General features: G+C 35.8%; 2 protein-coding genes across 3 annotated transcripts; both read right to left on the bottom strand.

The window, feature by feature from the left end:
• Positions 1-378: 378 nt before the first annotated feature.
• On the bottom strand, positions 379-5,302 carry LOC100257131 (adenylosuccinate synthetase 2, chloroplastic). Its single transcript, XM_002283331.4, has 4 exons — positions 4,764-5,302; positions 1,855-2,547; positions 1,055-1,366; positions 379-836 (listed from the first exon to the last, which is right to left on the bottom strand). Exons 1-4 carry the CDS (start codon positions 5,055-5,057, stop codon positions 666-668), a joined length of 1,470 nt encoding a protein of 489 aa, XP_002283367.1. The 5' UTR covers positions 5,058-5,302; the 3' UTR covers positions 379-665.
• Positions 5,303-6,374: 1,072 nt separating this feature from the next.
• LOC100267584 (uncharacterized) lies at positions 6,375-15,190 on the bottom strand. 2 transcript variants are annotated; one of them, XM_010655499.3, is made up of 15 exons: positions 14,875-15,190; positions 13,414-13,782; positions 13,086-13,179; positions 11,987-12,173; positions 11,637-11,895; positions 10,817-11,032; positions 10,644-10,730; positions 10,417-10,551; positions 9,932-10,045; positions 9,555-9,802; positions 9,351-9,431; positions 8,894-9,125; positions 8,047-8,145; positions 7,768-7,953; positions 6,375-7,003 (listed from the first exon to the last, which is right to left on the bottom strand). In XM_010655499.3, exons 1-15 carry the CDS (start codon positions 14,923-14,925, stop codon positions 6,902-6,904), a joined length of 2,460 nt encoding a protein of 819 aa, XP_010653801.1. In that variant the 5' UTR covers positions 14,926-15,190; the 3' UTR covers positions 6,375-6,901. The 2 variants fall into 2 exon arrangements, with proteins under 2 accessions (XP_010653801.1, XP_002277596.1); XM_002277560.4 differs by having other exon boundaries at positions 13,414-13,775; positions 14,875-15,187.
• Positions 15,191-16,365: the final 1,175 nt, after the last annotated feature.

The raw sequence follows: 16,365 nt of genomic DNA, 5'->3' as shown, positions 1-16,365 counted from the left end.
ATCTCATTGTTACGTAATAATTTAAATCTTAAATTCAATTTATTTTTAAAAATAAATAAAATCAGAATTTTTTAAGGTTTAAAACATATAGTGCAAAATATAATAAAAATAGGTTAATTTAATCATAATTAACAACAATAAATTACTTTAATAAAGTCTACAATATATATAAAAATAATAATAAATATGAAAGAAAAACTTTTGAAACCGAACAGATGTTTTATAATAGTTGAAAACCAAATCTATTAGCCACCTATTTTTTGGATTTAATAGTTTTTCAAATTTCACGTACGCTCTTACATTACAGCCCCCTGGCTGAAAAATGGTGACACATACAACCTTAGCTAGGTTCTCTAAGAATATCATCAACAGCTCAACTTCTGCAACAATGTAATGTGCAAATCAATAATTGAAAATTTGATTACACATCAAGATCCCTAACAAGGGTAAATTGGTAATGAAGTTAACAGTGTAGAACAACTTTTTAGGTTTCCCAAATGTAGAACAAATTATTCTTAAACAGAAGGTATTAGGAGTGATCATTTCTTTTTATCCAAAACTAACTCCCCATCATTAAGGGGGATAAATTCTTCCAGCAATAGACGTCCCATCTCACCTCTGAGAACATGTACTACCCTTGGGGCTTCCAAAGCGAAAAATCAAGATCATTTGTATATAAGGGCTTCGCGCCCGGGACCGACACCAATGTAATGGATGGGTACACCAACGAGTTCTTCTATCCTTTCCACATACTGCTGTGCAGCCTTTGGGAGGTCAGAGTAGTTTTTGAATCCGGAAATATCAGTCTTCCACCCAGGTAAAATTTCATACTCCACCTAAACATTATACCCAGAATCAATCAAAACTAACTCTCTCAAACTCTTTTATCAATAATAAAGACAGAGAATGCCACGGTGACAAAATAAAATTCTCAAGGATTCATTTTCTATGCACTTCCAGTCTGAAGTATTGTTCAGCAGTGGATTTGATAAACAGCAAAAGACCACACAGAACTCAAATCTGCTTATGAGTATATATGAAAAAGAATGCTTACCTGCAGTTGCTCAAGAGCACGGAGATCTGCAGGGAAAGATTTGATTGATTTGCCATCAATTTCTTTGTAACCAACCCCCAGCCATATTTCGGATAGATCTGATAAGACATCAAGCTTGGTGAGATTCAGAGAAGAAAAGCCATTAATCTGACAGGAGTACTTCAGCGCAACTATATCTAGCCAGCCACAACGACGAGGACGACCAGTAGTAGTGCCAAACTCCTGCCCTGCAAACCTGAGTTGGTCACCAACTCTACCCAAGTTCTCCGTTGGAAAAGGACCTGAACCAACTCTTGTATTGTATGCTTTTACCTGCACAAGAAAAGTTCAAGTTCAAGTAGAAGTTAGGAACCTAAACTAGGTAGTAAGGAATCTCGATATGGCCAAATGCCAAAAAATTTAAAAAAAAATACAATATATGCCATTTTCTAGATTATAGCTTAAAGTATTATTTTTTATCATACATATTTTCCAAGAAAACAAATTCAATTGCATTTCTAGAACCTCATGGAAACCTCTAAAGAGAAAGTTCTTTGGAAAAAAGGCACAGAGGGTTCAATAACAAGTACATACTTAGTAACCAAATTTCACATATTCCACCAGACAACCAGAAAGAAAACATAATAAATTTTGCAACAAAAAGCTCTCCGATGATACCAAACTTTAATGAACAGCCTTGTCATGTAAAAGAGAATAATTATCCTCTTTATGAAGAAAAAAATTGCAAATGAAAAATCAATAGAAGAAGTACCACTTGTTCATATTTTTCCTTTATGTAGTTAAAAAAAGTACCCACTTACCACTCCAACTAGATCACCCAGGACTCTTGGGGCAATGCCAAGACCAGTGCAGATCCCACCTGCAGATGGACTGGAGGAAGTAACAAAAGGATAAGTTCCAAAGTCAATATCCAACATGGTTGCTTGACCACCTTCAACCAAAATCTTCTTCTTCTGTGAAATGGATTCATTCATGAAGTCCACAGTATCAGTAATGAAGGGTTCCAACCTCTCAGTAAATCTCTTGTATTTTTCAACTTCTTCCTTGAGCATGTTTGGCCCATACTCAAAACCTTTGAATCTTGAAGCTGCATCTGATAATAAAAGATCAAGCTTCTGAGGGAAAGTATCCATGTGCCTGAGGTCACATACTCTTATGCCATTGCGAATCACTTTGCTTGAGTAACAGGGTCCAATGCCTCTTTTGGTGGTACCAATAAAGGACTTAGCAAGCTCAGCTTCTCTAAGCCCATCAACCACTTGATGGAAATCAAATAACAGATGAGCACGGTCAGATACTAATATCCTACCCTTGCAAGAGACTCCATTAGATTCAAGGCCATCAATTTCTTCAAATAGCCCTGGCAGATGCACCACAACACCATTCCCAATAACACACATTGTCTCCTCATTAAGAATTCCTGAGGGAACAAGGTGAAGAGCAAACTTCTTGCCCTCTGAATTGTAGATAGTGTGCCCAGCATTAGCTCCACCCTGGAATCAAGTTACCGAATTAAAGATTTCAGACTAAGAAAAAGTTAGTAATTCACCAATATAATGGTTGTTAGGTGAGCACAAAATCCAACCAGACAACTGTGAGCTCAATCAAAACCATGATAACTTCTTTTTAAACAAACTATATATGTATATACATGTATATATGTATGTATATATGTCTGTATGTATATATATACGTATGTATGTATGTGCGCGTGCATTCTAAAAACATCCTATTTTACAATCCCATGTGAAGGGTTTAAATCTCAATAAAATGGTGTCCCTTCAAATGTGATGTTGAGTATGTTACTGAACCACTTGGCATCGTTTCACATTTTCCAAACAGCCTTGCATCATATGCAACTGAGAAGTTGCATGCTGCCAGTCCCTCATCATATCAATTGTTGGACACACATCACAGGCCAGCTCTTGCATGCTCTGATTACATGGGGTTACCTGCATTAATATGCTTGGAAATACATGAGTTAATAGTTATATTTGCCAGGAATATTCTATCCAATCTAGTTAAAGATATGAAAGGTTGTTGCCACATATTTTGTTTACTTATCTGAAGGAGCCACCCCACTCAGCCAGTCTAAGTGGGTCTGGGTCCAAGTAAAACCATTAAAATCCAAAGCCCAAGACTGTATAACCCGGATACCATAGACTGGGAGAAGCCCAATCAGAGGAAAACCCTCTATTGCTTCAAAACCCAAGCACTAGTGCTTGACTATAGCATGGCATCAGGCAAGGCACATTCTCTGTACCACCATGGTTGACAAGGCTGCCTAGTTCCATTGACCTAGGTGATAGGCCCACCCAAGGATGGCATAGTAGGAAGGCGCCTGGGAGTTGACTATCCCATAAGTCCTGATTATCCGCTGGCCGCCATGTGAGCAGACATGACCATCCGATCACGAACAAGGCACAGTAGTAATCATGGTGCCACCTGAAAAATTAGGGTTGACTAGCTAATAACAACTTGACTCTACTCTCATAAGACCAGGCAATCAATAATCAACCTACCCATGGTCGACTAACCCTAGGTAGGTCAACAACAAGTATATACGGACACCAAAGCTCCAGGAAATACAAACATGTTTGTATCCGTCGTAACCATAATCCATCTCCCATACTCAACTTCACACTCAATACTGAAGTTGAACCACCAGCATTGAGCCAGTCTTTTCGTGCAAATTCTAGTGCAGAACCTTGTACTGAGGGGTGTAGTCAAGATTCCCCTAATCACACTTGATTGCAGAAGCTCATCCTTGTGGAGTACGTCAACTAGTTCAATCACCAGGCAGAGAGGAGATCAGAATACTTAGAGGGAAATTATGTCAAGCGGATCCAAAGAAGCCCAAAGAATCAAACAAAGAATTCATGAATGCAATTCCCCTATTTGCCAACGGACTTAGCTAACCTCCAGATTTTAGGATTGGCCAACTTGGCAAACCCAACAAGCAAGCAGCGACCCATCATGCATAGACAAAACCAAAACTCATTCTTCTAAAAAAACACATTTTTAACAAGGAAATAGAAAGGAAAAGAAGATACTTATATATGCACTATTACTCATAGCAGGTAAAGGAATCATTAGCAATAAAACAGATTAATGATAAACCTGAACCAGGCAACATAGATGTTTACATGTAATATTCTGAAGTTGTGAACGGTCTAAACTGGAGCCGAATTGAAGTATCAGACACACGCTCAACAAAAAATATTAATCAAAGCCATATTACAAAGTGTGGAACCTAGTACAATCTCAATTGGCATTGTATTTGGAATCGAGTATTCATTAAGGAAAGGAATTGAGCGAGGACACGGAAGAAGTTTTTGATAAATTTTTTAATTCCCCTTCAAAGTTGCGAATTTAGATGCTCAACGCCCTCGTTTACATATAAGCAGCTGGAAAAGGGTGCAAAATAATTTATTTTTTTTATCATATTGAAGTTTTTCCCAAACGAGACAAAGCAAATGAATGCTCTCCCCCAATCATACACAAAATATAATCATGTCCGTATAGAAAATCACCGATACAGCTTCCCCTTTTACCGAACGAAAATCACAAATCTTCATGTTATTAATATCATACAAATACACAACCACATTTTCCATAAAAAAATTACGAGACTTTATGGTATAACAGAGAATGAAATTCAGAGGAGAAGTTTTGCAAACTCAAAACCCAAAACCCAAAGAGTATATACCTGACAGCGAGCGACGATGTCGAAATGTTTGGCCAAGATGTCGACGAGCTTGCCTTTCCCTTCATCACCCCACTGACATCCCAGAACTGCAGAGACTTGACTCAACGATTCGATCCGGTTCACACCTTCGCCAGCCGGTGCAGCCACCAACGACGGGGATGAAGGAACGGACTTCACAGAGCAAACGACGACATTTCTGTGGCGAATAAACGGCGACCTCTGTGTTCTAGGGTTTGCCGCACTAAAAGTTCTCGAAATGGGATTTGAATCGAGGGTTAGGGATGAGATATTCATAGCGAAGTTCAGATAGAAAAAGCGAGAGAATTTTAGAGAGAGAAACTGTGAGGTTTTAAGACAACGGGGACTGGAGTAGGGGTTTCGACGACTGGGAAAAGTGGAAGGTGGAAAGTGATCACGTCACCCACGCTGGAGAGACCAGCGCTGTGACCCGCGGAAATCTGGCTATTTTTTGTGGATGTTGCGTTGGAATCACGGTTTGATCTCCTTTATTCCTTTGTGGGAAGTGGGAACTTTGAAAAGTCTCGGTGACTCACCCGCACGGTTCTCTTATAACGCCGCCCTTTGTAGCAAACACACGTGAGAGTAAAAATTATTAAGTACTGATTTTTTTCCTTTTTGCTGGTTTTTTTTTTTTTTTTGGTTTTTCCTTAAATATGAATAAGTTTGAATTTTCAAATATTATATTTTTCCTCTGTATCAATTTTTTTTTCCTTAATGGCAGCAATAAAATAAAAAATTAATTAATAATATTTATTGTTAAATAAATTAATAAGAAATTGGTTGGGAATTTTTTTACATTTCTTTTTATATTCAAACATTTACCTAATTTGCATTGATATAATAAATTTTATACAAAGGTAATTAACTAGACATGTTAATTAAATCTATTGTTTGAGAAATCTTTTCGAAAATGTTTGCAAACCGAAAAAACAAAACATTTAAGGTCAATACAAATTTCTCCCCTCCTCTATACTTTCCCATCTCCATGAGAAAGGGTACCAAATTACAAAGGTTTTAGCAACTGTTAATTTAAAATAATTTTATGTTCTCCACGATAAAAAGAAAAAAAGGAAAATAATATTTGGCTATCAAGCAAAAGAAAGGAGTTTATATTCTTAAAAATAAAAGTATGGTGTTTTCTAAAAATATTTTTTTGATTATTTTTTTGTTATTTTTACTTATTTTATTTTATGACTACTGTTTTAAAAAGTAATTACATAATTATGGAAAATGATTAAAAATAAGTACTATATTTTAAAATATAAAAAATAGATTTTTTTTTTTTAAATATTAAATAGATTTTTGTTTTACAAAATATTTCAGATTCTTATACAATTTTTTTTTTTAAGAAAAAAAAAAAGAAAATGAGTTATAGGGTAAAACAAAAATTACTTCAAATAATTCTCTATTTTTAAAAAATTATTAAAAAAAAAAAAAACTTTATCAAAATTTCAATTTTTGTAAGAAAAATGATTCCAAACATTAGAAAATGTTCTAACCATCTTAACATCACTCTAACCATAAGTTATGTGGCTAAAATGGTTAAGAAAGAAAAGGAAAATGGAAAAGAAAAAAAAGGAAAGAGGAAGGTTAAGTAGCACAAAACTAAAAAATTTAACTCTGCAGCAAATGCTTCAACAGCACATTACACCATTGTCAATCACAATGATCCACAACCCATCCATTAGAAATGGCACCCACTTCTCTAAACTTTGCCATGAACAACAGTAAAAGAGGAAGCCCTTTCATTTTCTCCAAAAACAAAGTTTCTCAAAGGAAAAACATAAATAAAGATGGGAAAAAGAATGAAAAAAAAGAAAGAAAAGATGCATCTCACCTGTGTATCAATGGTACAAGAAAAAATCACTAAAAAAAATAACCCTATTTTTATCCCCCTTTTTTCAGTTCAAAGACTGTTAATGACAGCCTTCTCCACTGGAAATCTTGGCTTTCAGGGCAGTTTGTAGCTGTGGAGAGCACAGTCTCCAAACTATGGGGTAGTTTCTACAATCTGATTTCTCTGTTAAATAAGAAAAAATGTAGTAGGGGAGTTTGTTTCTTCCCAGTGTATAAGCCACCCAGCTGCAGAAATGTGTTGGGGTCTGGACCACAACTCCTTATTTGGTTCTTATCAAGCATTCTTGTGCTAAACCAAAATCCTTTTTCAGATGAGCAAGTTGTTGTCGCCAAGGGTCATTATGCAACTTGTAGTGCAAGACCTTGTTTCAGACAATGACAAGGAATCAGTTGGTTATATATATACATGTACAGAATCACATATGCATAGCTTTTTAGTAGTACCACTCCTCAAACCCTACCGGCCTACAAAGAGTGTTTTAGCCATTGTTACCAAGAAAAAACACTTGGTTTATATTTATGATGGCTGCGGTATTATTGGATTAAGTTTTCAGCAGTTATCTTTCTTAAAAGAAATTGTCTGATATTCTATATGTAAATTTCAAGGTTAGCCCACAGCCGACTTATCTTACACGATAGCATGTTTTTATCATTTCATGCATATTTGCTGTTTGGTAATCAATTTAAACATGATACATGCATAAATGCATTTCACCTAGTAACATGCTAATGGGAAGATCACCGATGGGTCCCACTATGGTGCCCTTTGACAGGGATTACTCATCATCAGACATAGTTGAAACTAATGGCATCTGATCTTCCTGAAAACATAAATAGCTAAAATTCCATATTCAAGGGTGTTTTCATAAATTTTGCATATTTTGAGTGTTCAAAACTTCAAACACTTAGAAATAATTTCTGTGAGCATTAATTTATCTTTTATCCACGAGTTTAGTGACAATTTATTTATTCTACTGTTTCTTTTCATTAGTATCAAATAGACTTGCATTTTTAAGCACGCAGGGTGGGACAATCAAACCTAACAAATACAAAGTAGTTGATGTCTATTTGCAGTCCTAGTGGCATACTCTAAATGAGAGAATTGTATTTGGCAAAGGAGGTATACCTGAATAAGTGTGGCAAAGACATCATCTTCACTAAGTTGCAGAAGTTGTACAGCCCAATCCTCTACATTGCCAAAAGCAGTTTTCTGTCTCTCAGCCTCTAGTAGAATGGAATCACGATACAAGAACCTTTGCCAGATCTTCCGTACATTTTCCAGCTTGAATTCTATTTCTGTCTCATTCATTCCCTGCAGGACATAAGGATCGCCACTCAGCTGCCATGCAAGAAGTTTCTTAATCCTAACTACATTTACAAATAACTAAAAACATAAACAAATTACCCTTAGAATCTTTATCAAGTTTGGAATTTCATCTTCGCGTATTCGAACAGCAAAGCTTTCATAGTTGAGCATGTTCTCAAACGGCAGGAAGATCCCATCCTAAACATGAAAAACAATATGAAAGAAAGTTATACGACAATCCACTACCATTTTTCTGGAACCACATTGTGAAACTACAGGACCAGCAAGAGCGTCTCATTACTGACAGAGCTACAAACAGGAGACAGCCTACTAGTAGCTAATAGCTATTATGCACCTGGCCTCCTCTGATGAGGAAAGAATTTTGCCTAGATGGCAAGTAAAATAGATGATCCAATTACCACAGCTAAAGTTTGTTGTTTTTTTCTCTATTTATCCGATCGACTTTGGTAAGGTCACAGATAAGATTTATGAAGATACATCACAAGGGTGAATTTGGCCCAAGAAAACTGGGTTGGCCCATGTGAATGACTTAAAGCACCAACAGTGTTTCAGTTTCTCATTCTTATCTGAAAGATATCTTAGCTTCAAAGTTAGCAAGAACTTGCTGACATTTGGCTTAAAAATTACCTTCCTGTCATTTATCTATTTATCTTCTATAGGGAGAAATAAACTATGTAACACCAAAAACTACTCGACATTGCTCAAGGCTTTTGGATAAAAGTGTCTTCCTGTAACATCTAACATGAAGAAACCCCAAAATCACTTTTTTCACCACAAATTCCTCAAGCAATAAGTCACAAGATGCTCTCCCCTAGCCATAAGCTGGCAAGCAGTTTATAGCTTATGATAAGCTAAGCCAACTACAAACTTAGATTTCAACAAGGCCAATGACTTGAGGGAGAGGCATGATGCAGAGATGAATTACCTGGATTACCACAGGAATGCAACCTTGTAGAATACTATCTTCGAACCGGCCACTCCAACCATCTCCAGGCATCACCCCACAGAAAACAGAACTGGCCAAACTCTCATGATAATTTCCAGAACGTAATGGGGTCACTATTACATCTTCTGCATGCTGTTTTCCAAGCTTCCCTTCCTTGTTAGGGCTTGATCCAAACTCTTCTGCTACTTTCTGCCTGATACCCATACTATACCTGAAAAGATACCATCAAGTTAGCAATTAGAACTCCCAAAAGCTGCAATAAATAAGTTATATTTGGGTTTGTTAGGGTAAGTGGAAATCCAATCATCAAATAACCTCGTCTCAATTTTCCAAAAACATGTTTGTTAAACACAGATGAAAGCGTAGATTCTGAAAATTTCTCAAAACCAGCTGGCCCAGTTTAGGGACTTCCTAAACAGCTCTTTAGTTTACTTACGTGGTTTCCGGTCTTCCACCTTCATAAGCTGGTCCAAGATTCCCATTGAAATAGAACAGTGTCTTCCGCTGTTCACGAGGCCTGCACTCCAAGAGACAACCAACTTTAATTTTTCTTGACACATAGAAATGGGTGTAAACTGTTCAACCAAGCAACAACTTAGGGAAAAAGGTTAAAAGGATAAAGCCTTTTATGAGAATGTACCTAGACCAAAGTTTTGAGCTTAGGGAAACTACATCAGGTCGTTTCCATGCAGGAAGCACAAGATCTTTATAGGGGTCAAAGCATGGATGGTTGCCTCTTCTGTCAGAAGAAACGCTATCCCAATTGTCTGCCCAATATGCTGTTGTTGAATGGTTATGCTTAGAATTTGTATTGCCCCAATGAACCAACATCATGCTGTCCCATATCTCTTTAGGGGCATAGCAAGCACCTTCATCCCATGAAAAAAACTGCCTTCAGATATGAAGGCAACATCATTAGCATAGAATTCAAAATATTGTACCACCAGAAAAAGATGACCGACAGTCATTCTCTTCCAGTCTATCCAAGCAACACATAAGTTATTTTTTACATCATACCCAAATATGGTCTCTTCCTGATGAGCGATTCCAAAAAGGATATTGCTCAACAATGTGATCATATGCCGTCTTATAAAATTCCAGAGTTAGAGAACTTCTCAAGCCTCCATGTGCCTGAAAATTGAAGTAACATGTGAACAAAGTGTAAAATAAATATTTAAGCAATTAAAATCCAAATATAGGCCCATTAATATGTTTCCATATACAACATTATATATATGAGTACAGTCAGTCTTAGACTGAACAGACAATTCATAACAGATCAATGATACTTCTAGGTGAAAAAGGACGTGTGATTTCCAACTACTAAGTGAAGGTTCTAAAAGGGAAGAGGAAAGTTGAAATAAGTGTGAGAATAACTTTATCTAGATGAAATTGAAACTTCCAGCTTCCATAATGATTTTTTGACAATTCCATGATGGAGCAAGATCCCTGGTATAGACACCATACATACATAAATATATAACAGCCATTAAAAATCATACATGCATATTCAGGTGGGGTGCATCATCCGCACGAACTATAATGCATGAATCAAGAACAGGAACAAAGAAAAAATCTGCTTCTTCACCATCTAATGTTCGATGAGGACTTGCTAGGATGCTTTCATAGATTGCCATCTGCAAATAAGTAGCATCACAGCACAATATAAATTCTAAGCTGCTATTTGCATCCTAAAGTTAACTGGAATAAATACTAGTTCAATTGATACCTGTGCGCCATACAGCTGCTCAGTCCAATATGTAGCATTCCTGTCATCATAGATTCTGTTTACACACTCAAACTTAAAATGCCGCCCCTACAATACCCAATAAAGTGATGGAAAAACATGAAGAGATTGCTCAAGGAATGTGACAAGAAATCACAAGTAGTACCCATTCTGACCTCAAGCAGTAGACTGTTGAATTCTGGGGGCAAATCATAAACATATATAAGAGGCCTTTTCTTTTTCACCACAGCATCGAGATTGACAAGACTTCCACTCAGATGCATATCATCTGGTACTTCAACATGAGCTGGTCTAAGCCACCGAGGCCACTCTCTAACAGATGACAAAACAGAAGGGATACTGCAATCTGTTCCATACCAACCTCTGTGACACTGAAAAAACACACTAGATTTAGCTAATGGTTCATAAAAAAACAACCACATGATAAAAAATCACACAACATACTTTCATGGGCAGGAGCATTGAACATAAGTTGGATATCAAGTAGAATTCATTATGACAAAATTCCCCACTGAAGCTCTCAGTCACAGGTACAAGTTCCATTAAGCATGTGTGATTCAATTTGCTGCTTATAACCTTATTAATTTGTCAATGATCCCAATATTCACAAATGGCATACCACCATACTTTATAGCCCGCTGATCTAGATCCTTGTTAAGAGGAAGATCTAGGTTCTACTATTGGCAGGTAGAGGATTAGCCTATGCCTGGACAAATGGGTTTCTTTTTGTATTAAAAATAATGATGTAAATCTGTTAGGATTTCCAAGTTTCCAGCAGTATTTTTAAAATCTGGAATAATTCCAAGATAATATCACGTGTTTATTATTTTCCTAAATCTTGAAGCTGTACTCCACTTTTTACCTAAAATCAGACACACACACATATGACCATTTTTTTCATGGGCAGTACACACAGATGTATATAAGATACCAAAGATATAGAATTAGAATGTAAGAAATGTTCAAATCTCCCACCTGACAAAATCCACCACGGCAGTGCCCGTGGCCAGAGCATTGATTGACACAAGTACACAGCACAGGAATTTCACAGAAACGTCCCAAAAGACAATCATATTTGCAATCACATTCCTCTTTGTATTGCATCTTCAAAGCATATGCTTCAGTTGGGTCCACATTACACCATCCTGGTTTGCTATCATTTGTTGTGAAAATGTTATCTAGGTCAGCTTTTGTCCAATCAACCAATTTGGGATCACCAGGTGTTGTAGGTAAGCTGAAACAGATGTTAGACAGTTTCAGGTAATTGGTGGCAGCTGAGGAGATATGCTAAAAGAAACATACATTATGAAGTTGACAATTCTTACTTCATTTGAAAACCACATGCTTCAGCCACAGGACGATGTGGATATTTTGTGCCTTCTCCGCAAAAGCACATTGCTCTCGTTGTGTCACAAGAAGCAGGGCAAATTGAGACAACCCAAGGCCCATAAGGTTGCTCCGGTGATGATGGGTAATTGCAATCCAAGTGCAATCTCTCAGAGCATCCTTCACCTGTTCCATCAGCAGATTTTATGGATCCAACGTATAATACCAATGCAATAAAGAACTGAGAAGTAAGGTATTGAGCAAAAACTAAAATAAAGAATATTAAACAGAAAAACAAATATGGAGAGTATGATTGTTAACCATGATATAGGGAAGACTCAGGTAGCTAACAAACTATTTCCAAATCTATAATGCTAAATTTAAATGAGCATAAAAAGTTAGGCTCTTGGAAAAATGAATTAATCTCCAAAGGAGCTTCTCAATGGCTGGATAACCACCCAAATATTGCATCCAAAATCCACTAAGAAACATGAGACCTTAAACCTGTAAAACCAGGAACTGCATCATTTTAGTCTTCCAAAATCAGAACACATGCCAAACACCTCAATTCACTGATTCTACTTTGGAACCCCCTGGATTTTTAGATGACATGTCCATTTTCTTGTCCAAAAAATAGTTGAAATTTTTTTATTCTGAATCGCAGATCCTTGATATAGAATTTGCACACCTCATCATAGAGGTTAAAAATGAGAAATTTTCAAATCCTTATATACTCTCAGCTCATAAAAATCTCTAGCTTGGAAGTTAGAAATTGACAAGTAGGACAAATGGATCATTCTCCAGAAGTGCACCCCATGGACAGAGAGTTTGTGTATAAATAATCCCAATTCCTAAGATTATATTTTGAAGAGATAAGTTTACGTTGCATGCTTTGACAGGCTTGGATTTTCTTAGTTCTTTCAGATTGCAAGTGATTTTTATGAATCAGATGCAATATAAAATAAAGCAATGTAAATCATAATGATCACAAATCATGACTTTGTAACATATGAGATCCCCATGGACACAGTTTCTCTTTCTAATTGTCACTTGTTCTTCAAGTGTAAGTGCATGAAAGAAGGAAAAGGTAATACTGACCAGAAAATCCATGAAAGCACCGGCATTGTCCCAACTCATGATTGCAAATGCCTTGACCACTGCAGTCATTTTTGCAGTCCTTGCCACCTATTTTCTGTGAAAAGAACAATTGTTAGTAGCAGACAAACTTACACATGAATCCATGACTGTGACAGGGTTTGTCAGAGGCACTGAGATGTTCTTGTAACTCAAAATTGCAACTTGTAAGATGATCAAATCAACAAAGAGTATAATAAAGATATTACAAATTTATGAGTTAAATAGTGCCTATAGAGGAGAACACTCCATTGAAAGAAAATCAATTCAAACAAAATAAATAACTAAATACCTCAATGATGCTGACTTCAGCAGCAATAGAATCACAACCAGAAAACCACCGTCCAATCTCAGCTTTCCATGGTGCACCACGGTAAACCACTGATTTGTGTGAGTCAGCTGGAAACCGGTGATCTAAATCAAAACTTGGTTGCAGATTTTTCCCGTCATGATCCACACCTCTTATTGATGCATTAATTGGGGTACAAGTTTTTTGCCCTTGACCCATGCTAAAGTATTCTAAAGAAGGTGCCAAGGGAAACAGGAACAAATGAGCTACTGAAATTAAAGCCACAACTGAAGCTACTGTTGCTAGCAGAGACCAAGAACACTTCCATTTCTGAAGAAAAAATGTCATCTCATTCGCCTCTTTGTCTGTAGACTTGAAACACAACTTTGAATTACTACAAGCAAACTGGATGGCAGGAATAATGAGAAAATATGGAAATAAATAAGATTTTAAATAACTTTAAATATGGAAATGATAAGAAAAAGGACAAAGGTTTTAGCTTTTCTTTTTCTTCTTTTTCCAAATTATTCTCTATTGATTCCTTTTCTTTATGGCTTGAGATTCTCTTTTGAACTATTTTCTTATTATTTCAAATTTTCAATTCATTCCTTAAGCATTTTTTTGCATTAATTTTTTCGTTAAATATTAATCCCCTCAGGAATGGAAAGCAACAGAAAAATATAACACAAACATTTAGGTGGACAAAATCTCTCCCTTTCACCCATCAACCTTCATACATCATGCTATAGAACTGGTTATTCTCCACAACTTTCAGAGGAATGTATCAAACACCCATACAAAACCAATAATTCAGCCCAATGAGATCCCACTGAAATCAATGGAATATCAGCATCAACCCAGAGGGCCCATGCTCTGCAGAAACTCTGGGAATCCTCTTATGACCAAGAAAAAAAAAATACAAGTCAACTCCATCAACCAAGCTCCTTAATGGGTGCAAAGAAACTGGGAATTTATACAATCTTCAGCAGAGTAAATCAGAACTTAATAAAACAACAATGAATCGACCCAAGGACAAGCACAGATTTCATCAGGAGCCCATTAATATCATAGAAATATCAAACCCCACCACCCACTTCCCCAACCCGTCAAAAACAAATAAAATTCTCACATTTCCACATGGGTGTTTGTAACTATCTTTATACGTGTAAACAAAACAGCATTTAATGATGAATTTCCCAATAAAAAAATCAGCTTAATTTGATCAAACTTAATGCAAATTGCTCAAATCTCATACATTCATAACATTTGATAGGAACCGCCAAAATTTCATAGATATTTGAACGAAACAAAGAATCTCCCAAAAAAAAGGGAATTTGAGAATAATAGAAAGAAAAAAAAAAGAAAGTTCATGGATTTACAGAATAATTACAAACGAATGAGATTCGGAATATCAAAATTCATTGAATATGAGAGTTTGAAGAATTAAAGAGCATTCAGACTGACCTTTATCAGATCTGAGCCGTCAGCTTTTGAAAGTAAAGGACCTGGGAACATGAAGCAGAGGATTTAAAGGCAGGAAAGAGAGAGACAACCGTTGAAATTGAACCGCTTCTGAGTTTCCAGCTAAACCCACATTCAAAAATTCAATAAAAATATATAAAATTCAACATTTCATAAATAAATACATGGAATGAGAAGAGAGAAAGAGATTGAGCCAGGGAGAGGGAGAGAGATCGAGAGAGAGAGAGAGGTCCGTGTATAAAAGCCGCCAAGGCTCTTGCCGAAAAGTCTGAACAAAATGAACAAGGCCATGTTACTGGTAAAATGACATCCATTACCCCTCTTCCCCGGGAAAGCTGATGCAGAGCCCTGGGCAATTTAGTCAATTCGTTCGTATGGAATTAGATTTTAGCTTAATATATGATTTATCATTAAATAAAATTCTCTTTCCAAAAATAAAAAATTTAAACGTTGCGCTTCAATTTGATTAAAGACCTTCTGCCTACAACTTATTGGCTTTCGTGATCGTGAATTCAGTCCAACTCACCTAAACAACATTACAAGTTGGTGGAGTTGTGTCCGTTGACCACCATTATTAAAGGAAAATGGTGAAGCATGGATTAGACATGACGCCCACGTTCAAGTTCAGACTGTTTGAGATATGACTACGTCACCGTCTTTGAATAAAGGAAAGCTAATTAGACCAATTACAAAACCCGGGTCCAGTAAGGTAACATCAAAGAGCTGTGAACTGAATAAATTAAAAATTATAATATAAGGATTAAAAAAATTGGTAAGCTGTAAAAAATACATTTTTAATTAATTTTATTTTTTCTTTCTTTAAAAAAAAAAAACCTTAAAACTAATAGAGCCTAAATATCTTTTCACTTTTAGAAAGATTCATAAAATTGATTTGTAAATAATTTTATTTAAGAAGACAAAATAAATAATTAAATATGAATCAATAAAATAAGTGAATTATTTATCTCTATTTATAAATAAATATAAATTTAATAAAAGCTATTTGAAATATCACTATATGTGGAGTTAGAATATAAATTAATATTTACGAAAATTTCATATTTTTGTACTTTCATGACGTACACGCGTGGATCATGAACCATGGGCTCGACACTGACGTAAGAGCGGGCCCATTTCAAGTGCGTAACGTGCTTAAAAAGATAATGGGTCTGATCATAGATTCAAAACTAACTCATGGGCTGAGCTTTCCTTGGGATAAAAGCGAAAGTGACTACAACTTCACTAAAAATAAAATAATTTTTTTTATGTAAATCAAAATAGACTTTTTATAAAAATAAAATAAATATATATATTATTAGCTTTCATATTAAGCTTGTTTTTAAGTTTTAAACATTTTTATCAAAAATAGTCAAATAGACATACAAACCTCTATTTAATTTTTATTTTTATTTTTTAACTTTTGATCCCTTAGAAATCAATCAAAATAGGGTAAAAATAAGTTTATAATTTTTA

The sequence above is a fragment of the Vitis vinifera genome, chromosome 8 (assembly GCF_030704535.1).
Source record: "Vitis vinifera cultivar Pinot Noir 40024 chromosome 8, ASM3070453v1".
In the NCBI taxonomy this organism is placed as follows: domain Eukaryota; kingdom Viridiplantae; phylum Streptophyta; class Magnoliopsida; order Vitales; family Vitaceae; genus Vitis; species Vitis vinifera.
This window is presented reverse-complemented; position numbering and strand designations above follow the sequence as displayed.